At 42.1% G+C, this 9,156-nt stretch overlaps 1 protein-coding gene across 1 annotated transcript in view; it reads right to left on the bottom strand.

The window, feature by feature from the left end:
• Nucleotides 1-9,156, bottom strand: part of KIAA1244 (KIAA1244 ortholog) — a 152,505-nt gene that overhangs the window by 87,464 nt on the left and 55,885 nt on the right. Inside the window, exon 5 of the mRNA XM_008573513.1 lies at nt 6,364-6,432. Coding sequence (XP_008571735.1) covers nt 6,364-6,432 — 69 coding nt within the window. The remainder of the gene's footprint in view (nt 1-6,363; nt 6,433-9,156) is intronic.

Raw genomic sequence — 9,156 nt, forward strand, 5'->3', positions numbered from 1 at the left:
AAAAAAAAAAAAAAAAAAAAAAAAAAAAAAAAAAAAAGTATTAATCTAAGAAGCTCATTCTACAAAGTTGGGAGTATACATACTGAATATGATAAAAAGTTATCCTGTTAGATATAAAAATTAGCACATAGTTGACAATATTTCTATCTTTAGGTATCAAGAAAGAAATACTTTATCAGCTATCTTGACATCTTCTAAAGAAAAGTTTCTTAAATTTGCTGTAATAATAATAAATTGGTAAACAAGTAAGGTTCATAGAACTACGGTTTCTTTTTAAAGCTGACCACTGTATTCAAAGCCAATGATTTTTCACTACATGCATGTTTTTCTTCCTCTACCTCAGGGTGGTAGTTATGAGCACACTGAATCAGAAAAGCTAAGAGAATACCAAGTCCAAAGGCAGGCTGAGTTTCTGGGAAAGGACTCATTGGTTTCTTCTTATAGTCTCCCCAATATTGGTTCTACCTTCCTATGCCCTTTGTTTTCGTAATGCAGAACTGACACTTTTAAAGCCTCAGTCCTGCATCTCTGCCAGAGGCTCAAAAGGCCAAGTCCATTACCTTGTGAAAAGCCACAGGCCCCTGATCTCCAGGGAAGGCACGAAGACACAGGGCAGTCAAGAGGTTCGTAATGGACATTTTGATCATTTCGTGCATTTGCGAACATCCAGCTTTATGACATGCTAAACATAACTGAGAGCAAAAACATAAATGGTTAATGAAGCAAAGCAAACCCCAAATGCAGAAGGAAAAAGAATAAAAATACACAAGTCTGCAGTCCATACATAAGCAATAAAAGTTTTACATTATCAAGCAGACTGAAAAGTAACAGTACTAGGTTAAACCCAGGGTGGAATCACTAAATTATTAAATATGAAGCACCACAGTAGAATGCAGCAGTTACTCAAAATATATTGGCCAAAGTGGTCAAAAATACTAAAGAAGATGCCACAACAGAAATTTGTTTAGCTTTGCAAAATACACATGTCTTTCACTTTGTTGAACCCTGCGTTTACCTTCTCTTTCCTATCTGAATTGGGTTAGTGGCATTGCTTTGTTAAAATGGTGTGTAGTACTAAGTTCCATAAAGAGGAGAGCTAGTATATTTCCAACTGGAATTATTTTATGGAGATGAAAAATTTATGTGATAAAAAATATAAAAGATCAGAGATTAAGCTACAAAAAAGCAGAAGAAATCTCTTCTATATAAATGTTTGTTGATCCCATTAGAACCAGAGAAAATTTTGATTATTACTGTAAGTCTAAACCCTACAATGAATCATGGTGACAACTCCTTGCCAGGCCATCTCCTATTCCCTCTGAAAGAGGCCTCCTTCCCAAGACAGGTAAACAGCTATAACAGGTGGGTATATGACAGGAAGCATCTCATCAAATGGGTCCTGCTGATACAATGCAAACACACACACACAGTGAATTGGAGTTGTGTCATTATTCCTAGGGAATATGTGTATTTCCTAGGAATACATCTGATCACCATTTGACTCAATTCAAAAGGAAATTCTTAAAGGGCCAGGTATACATGGAAAACTGATTGTTTTCCTCTTCCTCCTCCATGTTCTTCTTGGCCTAAGCTGGCATATAAAACGGCTTAAGACACTTCAACACTTCAGTTCCTGCACCTTCCCAGACAGGGCTTTCTGCTTGGTCTACAGAAGGTCTTCTGAGGCCCAGCCTCTGCCCTGTGAACCAGCCCAAAATGAAGTAGAGAGGATCTCTCATTGCTCTGTGTGTCTTCCAACTCCAAATGAGGTCTTCAAGACCCATGCGAGTCAGAGGTTAAAGAGAGATGTGGAAATTTTTTGCCAAGGAAGGAGGAGCTTGTTCAAAGCCCATCTACCAGTAAGTAGTCAAAGAACAGACACCTCAGAGGAGTCAAATCGGAATCCATAAAGAGACTGGCCCACAAAGAGGAAAAGAAGAGGTTTCAGAAAAGAAAAGTGAAGCTGCTTAGAATGGGATTTCCTCACTCTAGTGGTCTCAACTGGTTTCAGGCAGTGGTCCTGCTCCCTTGGCTAGTTTTCTTGCAGGAGGTGGGGTATACTCCTCCCAGTCTTACAGCGAACATATATCAAGATGCCTCCAAGATAAATAGATCAGGTTATCTGTGTACTTTTCTTCTGGATTATACCTGGAGACTATACCTGGAGGGCTCACCCCACTTCTGGGACTCAGTTCCACCCCAGTAGAATATTTTGCATGAGGAATGTCTTGGAAGTAATGCTACCATATCAGATTAAAAAGAAGTATCACTGAACATTTCAAGAGTTATAAATCAACCCAATTTAAAAAATACTTTAGTGACAACTAGAATTGTTAAATCAGAATCTTTGGTGGCAGGTCTTGAGCCTCAATGTTTTTTAAGCTCCCCAAAGTAATGAATAAAACCATTACTAACCTCTAGATCCTCTGATGGTAATGCTCAGAAAAGATAAACTTTCAATACGTAAAGATACCCAGGAAAGTGGCATAATCCTAATTTTGTGAATTGCTGGTCAGAAAAAAGTGAAATGCATCAATACTTCAGCTTCATATGTAAAAACACCACATAGCAATTATCTAACTAAATGCCTCAGTAAAGGTCCAAGGGGGATAAGACTCCTAAGAATTAAAGTCGGTTGCCAATATTATTGTGGCAAAATTCTACTAACATTTTCTAAGACTGAGGGGAGCCAGGAAGTAACACAGTATAATGATGACCAAAACATATTCGCAATATAAAAAGTCTGGATTTGAATCTCTAGCAGTATAAACTTGGGCAAGCAAATTAACCCCATTTTGCTTGGGGTTCTTGATCTGGTTAGGCTGTGGTAGAGATTACAAGAGAATATAATATACAATGCTACTTATCGCAACACCCTAGAAACTCAAGGACCGGTAGCTATTATTATTATCCAGTGTTTTGGAATGGAGGGATGGATGAATGGAAGGAATAAAAAAGGGAGGTCCCTGAAAGTGTGAATCTTAGAGGAAAAAACAACGATCTTTGAGACAGATTTTACTTGAACCCAACAGCATGCTACAGGATCCAAGACTGGAAGTTTCCATGAGTCAGGAAGATCAAAAGAGCAAATACACATTTATGAACTAGGCTTTCTGCTTTTGACAAATCCCACAGAGGAGACTTCATGAGGCATGAAAATATGTCTCAAATCTTTCCAATAGAATGTCATTGATCATCTTTGAATTAGCTTTACAGAGCTTCTGGCTATGCCTCCACCTTTTCCTTTACCCCAAGACCTTGGCAATTTTTACTTCCATAGCTTTTTACTATATTAAAGTAACTGCCCTTGGACAACTCAACATATCTGTTAAGCTGGGTATAATCCGAAGAGAAATTTTGGGCTCAGCTTTCAATCAATGAAGAGAAGGATTAGGTATTCATAAAGAGTTTTAGTAGTGATTATTCGCAAAATTGAACAGAAAACACTTGCTGGATATTTCATAATTGTCCATTTTTTAATTTGGTGATATTTCCTATTCTTCCTGTATCACGGAAGATACTATTCTAAAAAATTTTCATTACTGCAGTTTAATTAAGCAAACTAAGTTAGACACACGAACGAAGACTGCCATCTTATTTACATTTTGAGAGCTTAATAATCCTTTTATAGTTTCAGCAGTACCTTGGGGAAATAGCCTTATTTTTTCATACTTAAGTACACATCCAATTTCCTGATCAACAGGTTTCAGGGTAAACACTATTCTTGAGTAAGAGTCAGTGTATACCAGAGTAAGAAAGAACAGCTAGATTTCTTCCCAACATTTCCACAGGAGTTTTAAATGGTTTATTTTAAGGTGCTTTGATAAATTGTTTCCCTATTTCAAAAGTGACAGTGGCAAACATTTATTTTTAACACTTACAATGGGGCTGGACCTGCACTAAAAGCTTTTGACGTGGGCTGTATTTTTCATGTCTAGTTGGCACAATCACACTAGGAGATAGGTACCTCTTATCATGCCTTTTACAGAGAGCAAACAAGAGGCCCAGAGTATCCACGGCAACACCACCCGGAGGTGGCAGAGCTGGGATCCACATTTAAATACTGTGACTCCAGAACCCATTCTTTTTTTTTTTTTACAAGCCAAGCTCAAATGTCTTTTTCTTTTTATTGTTCTTAGGCTAGGGTTTCTTTCTTTTTTTTTTTTTTTTTGTCTTTTGTCTTTTTCCGTGTCCGGCAACGGATCGCAACCCTCAGTGTTGCCCCTGTACCGGACCGGAGACCGGCAACGGGATCGCAACCCTCGGCGTTGCTCCCGCGCCTCGCTCAGCCAGTGAGCGGGAACCGGTCTGTATGTGGGATCCGAACCCTCGGGCGGGAGCGCCGCCGCGCTTCCCAAGTGGCGCACTATCCAGTGTGCCACCGGGCCGGCCCTAGGCTAGGGTTTTTTGATTTTTGTTGTGTTTTTCCTTCCCTGGTTTTGGTAGAGACCACTGTGTTCTGACGCTGCATTCTATCTGAACAGGCCTGCTGAGTCTGTATTCTGGCACCAGATCTTCTCAGTGAACACCCTTCACTTGTGCAGACCATGGTAGTGTGTGTCCACTGTTCAGGAACGATGTCCTGAGTCATTTAGATTGTCATCCAAAAAATATTTACTGAGAGGATGATAAAGAGCAACTCCTGTCATAGCTTGGAGCTCCCTGGCTGCCCTCCCCTCTTGATGGCCCACGATTCCTTCTTGTCCCCCCCCCACCGGCTTCATCCGCAGCTGCTGGAAGTGACACTGCATTTGTCCTCCTGCTTCAGATGGCTACCAGGCCTCTTACATGCCAATCCTGCTTCTGACTACGTTCAGAAACTACACTTTCTGGGCCAGCCCAGTGGCGCACTGGATAGTGCGCCGCTTGGGAAGCGCAGCGGCGCTACCACCCGAGGGTTCGGATCCCACATACAGACCGGCTCCTGCTCACTGGCTGAGCGAGGCGCGGGAGCAACGCCGAGGCTTGCGATCCCGTTGCCGGTCCCCGGTCCGGTACGGGGGCAACACTGAGGGTTGCGATCCGTTGCCGGACACGGAAAAAAGACAAAAAAGACAAAAAAAATAAAAAAAAGAAACTACACTTTCCCGTGAAAAGCAAACATAATAAGAGACTCACAGGTACCTCTTAAAATTCAAATACTGATAACTATTCTATTTTGTTACTTATATCAACTAAAACATGTAAATGTGTTAAAGGAAAGAGTCTTTATAATACATACTTGAAAGGTGATTTATATTGTAATGTGAGTTTGCTGATTGGCTGCTTCTTTCTCTTTTAATGGACACATATACTTTTTCTAAATGTTTGAAAATAATTTTCTTGGGCCGGCCCGGTGGTGCACTGCTACAGTGCGCCACTTGGAAGCGCAGTGGCGCTCCCGCCGAGGGTTCGGATCCCACATACAGACCGGTTCCCGCTCACTGGCTGAGTGAGGTGCGGGAGCAACACCGAGGGTTGCGATCCCATTGCTGGTCCCGGGCCGGTACGGGCGCGACACTGGGGGTTGCGATCCGTTGCCGGACATGAAAAAAAAAAAAGACAAAAAGGAAAAAAAAAAAAAAAAAAGAAAATAATTTTCTCTTATTATTTTCACTCTTCCATACCGTATCATAAAAAGCATATTACGTATGAGTGCTTTTTCTCCATAATTTCAGAATTCAGAAAATCATTGCCTCTTTGTGGTCAGAATATGTATTCTTATCAGGACATATAAATCCTGTAGATATTCTTTTCAAAAAAATGGAAGGAAAACTATGCATATTAAGGTTCAGCTATAAAATGGTGTTTTCAAAAGCCAAAGAAATATGCCAGACATTCAAACAGCCAAGTTTTCTGTTGGACATATACTTGGGACTGCTGGAAGGTACACCTGACTCTAGGCTGCAATACAGATTGAAAAGAGAAGGCTTTTCAATGATATTCATGAAATGCATTAGTCAGGATTTAGGAGATATGGATGGGATTTAATCAATGAACACATCTCTAAATCTCATAATTGTTTTTTTATAAACCATTTTTAAAAATCAAATGCTTTTCAATTAATCTTAGGAGAAAGAGACTGAGAAAGTAATACACCTGGGTATAACAGAGTAGGGGGGGAACCAGTACTGTTATTTCCATGGTTAAGCCCTTAAATTAAGCAAACCCAAGCATGCAGAGCTCTAAGACATATGGCATTATGACTAAAGACAGTGGCCCACGTAGCATGCTGCCCACAAATGATTTCCATAGTGGATACTGCCACAGTAGGAAGCAGAGGAGGGCTCACCCCACTTCTGGGACTCAGTTCCACCCCAGTATTTATCCCAGTTGGAGGTGAAGCAGCTGTAAGCAGGCAGCACAGACACAAGTGGCACTCACCTCTGCGATCTTCAGCACGGCACTGCCATTCAGGTCAAATGTCGGGGTGTAGGTGATGCACAGTAAAACCTTTAGCAAACAGGACATGAGGGAGGAAGGAGGAGATAAGGGGTTAAAAATATAGAAATTTTTGTCTCAGATGCCATTTGTGTAGTCCAGGTTTTATGATTCCTTGGCTGTTTGCATTTTCTAATGTTTCTTTCCATCCCACCCACTGCTCTCTAATTAGTGGCCACCTGTTGCCTAACAAAACAGAGACTACACTTTAAAGAGTAAAGGCTGCTAATCTTTCCCCATCCCATATGCTGTGGATTGAACTGTGTCCCCCAAAGTCCATGTATTAGAAACTTAACCCCCACTGTGACAGTGTTAAGAGGGTGGGAAATCCTATTATGGTAATTGAAAGGTGGGGCCTTGAAGAAGTGATTAGATTGTGAGGACCATGCCCTAGTGCATGGATCAATAAGTTGATGGTTTAATGGTGGTCATAGGTGTGGTTCTGTGGGCTTTAAAAGAGAACACATGAGGAGCTCTCTCTGCTTCTGCCATTTTTCCATGGCAAAATGTCACTGTGAGTTTCCACCAAGAAAAGGCTAGATATGGCGTTTTCTCACCAGATGTGTTCCCTGGACTTTGGACTTTCCAGCCTCCAAAACTGTAACCAATAAATGTTGCTTTACAAATTGCCCATTTCAGTCATGAGCAACAGATGGACTAATACACCATGGGAGGACCATTGCAAGACTGGCCAGAAACAGCATTCCTCATCAACTCCAGGAGGTCTGCCAAGTAATAATGAAAACAAACAAGCAAAAATGATAGTAGTAATTACAAAAATGGCCAGGCTCAGAGGTAAGCACTTCACATGAATTATCTAGATTGATATTTTAAATAAGTGTTATTATTATCACTGCAGTTTTACTTGATAAGGAAACTGAAACTTGGAACAATTAAATACACTGCCCAAGGTGACACAGGAAACAAGTTGTGGAGCTGAGATTAGAACTGAAGTAACCTGGGCCGGCCCGGTGGCGCACTGCTACAGTGCGCCGCTTGAGAGCGCCATGGCGCTCCCACTGAGGGTTCGGATCCCACATACAGACCGGTTCCCGCTCACTGGCTGAGCGAGGTGCGGGTGCAGCGCCGAGGGTTGTGATCCCGTTGCCGGTCCCGGTCCGGTACGGGTGTGACACTGAGGGTTGCGATCCGTTGCCAGACACGAAAAAAGAGACAAAAAGACAAAAAAAAAAAAGAACTGAAGTAACCTGACTCCAGGTGCTGAATCACTAGGCAATACCATCTCCACCTCTTCCTAGGCTCAAATGTCGCTGTAATTTTCTGTTCCTCTCCTCTTTCCAAATGCAGCTGAGATTAGAAATTCTTTTATGGTACTTTCTTCTTCCCTCCTGTCATTTCCCCCAGAATGCTGTTCGGGGTTTACTTATTCCTTAAGATATATAGACAATGGGTTGATGGCATTTGCAGGATCTTTAAGGATTGTTAAAAATTTCACTTTCTACTTGTAGAGCCATTAAGGACACCTGTGGCATTTTAAGAATTGCTTCTAATTTTGTAGATAAGAGGCCAGACTCCTCTCTCTTCATTTGGCTTCTGACTTTTCTCATTACAGAAAACACATAAAAGTGCTATTGTCTGCTCCCTGATCCCAAACCAAACAGCCAGGCCCTCCCTGCAGCTTGGCCTGTCAGTGGTAGCCTTCTGACGATTTTTCTCATCTGGTTCAATTCATGAAAGAGCATTGAAATGTAGCAAATTGGGGCCGGCCCGGTGGCGCACTGCTACAGTGCGCCGCTTGGGAGTGCGGCGGCGCTCCCGCCGAGGGTTCGGATCCCACATACAGACCGGTTCCCGCTCACTGGCTGAGCGAGGTGCGGGCGCAACACCGAGGGTTGCGATTCCGTTGCCGGACATGAAAAAAGACAAAAAAGGAAAAAAAAAAAAAAAGAAATGTAGCAAATTTACCTAATACAGGATCTTCACCTAAACAGCATGCCAAAAAGTACAGCTGTCTGATGTGACAAGAAATCTCTCCCTGTCTCAGTCTCAGCTGCTAACTAGGCCAGCCCTAGGAACAGTTGCTCCTTTGGAGAAAGCAAATGGGTACGGAATTAAAGAAAGAAAAAAAGATATTTTTGCTGGTGTAGGTCTGCTCCTCAGTCCGTTGAACCTTAAGGTGCCATATATCCAAGGGTCAACTCCAGATAAAAATCGGCTCCGTGTCACAGGGGCTGAGAGGAAGGGATTGTGGGAGCAACTGCCCTTTGACCTCATGGGAAATTACTTTGTTTCACGACAATCTTTGGGAGCCGGGATTTGATAGGCAAGGAAGAAATGAAAGCGGAGGGCAGTGGGGTCACCAGGACCTAATCTGGGTCTGGCGGGAGGCTACATCTTCGATGCCTCTTCTCTGTGGTGGTACCTTTGTCCTTGGCTCCTGCTATGCTTGTTCCTCATGTGGAACCTCATTTGATGGATTCTTTCAGGTCTCAACTCAAATGCCACCTCCTCAGAGAGGCCTTCCCACAGCACCCCCTCTACAATGGCCTCTATCACATCTCCTTGTTTCATTTACTTCAGAGCATGCATCCATCTCACAAGTTATTTATTTACTCATCTGTAATCTTCCCAGTAGACTCTAACATCCATTGCCCTTTGAATGGCCCTCAGTGCATGCTCATATGATGCCTTCTTATGTTAAGTTTTGCTGTATCACACAGCTTCCCTTCCTTGAGTTGTTTTTTTTTTTTTTTTTTTTTTTTTTTTTTTTTTTTT

Source organism: Galeopterus variegatus, unplaced genomic scaffold (genome assembly GCF_000696425.1).
Source record: "Galeopterus variegatus unplaced genomic scaffold, G_variegatus-3.0.2 Scaffold4, whole genome shotgun sequence".
Taxonomy (NCBI): domain Eukaryota; kingdom Metazoa; phylum Chordata; class Mammalia; order Dermoptera; family Cynocephalidae; genus Galeopterus; species Galeopterus variegatus.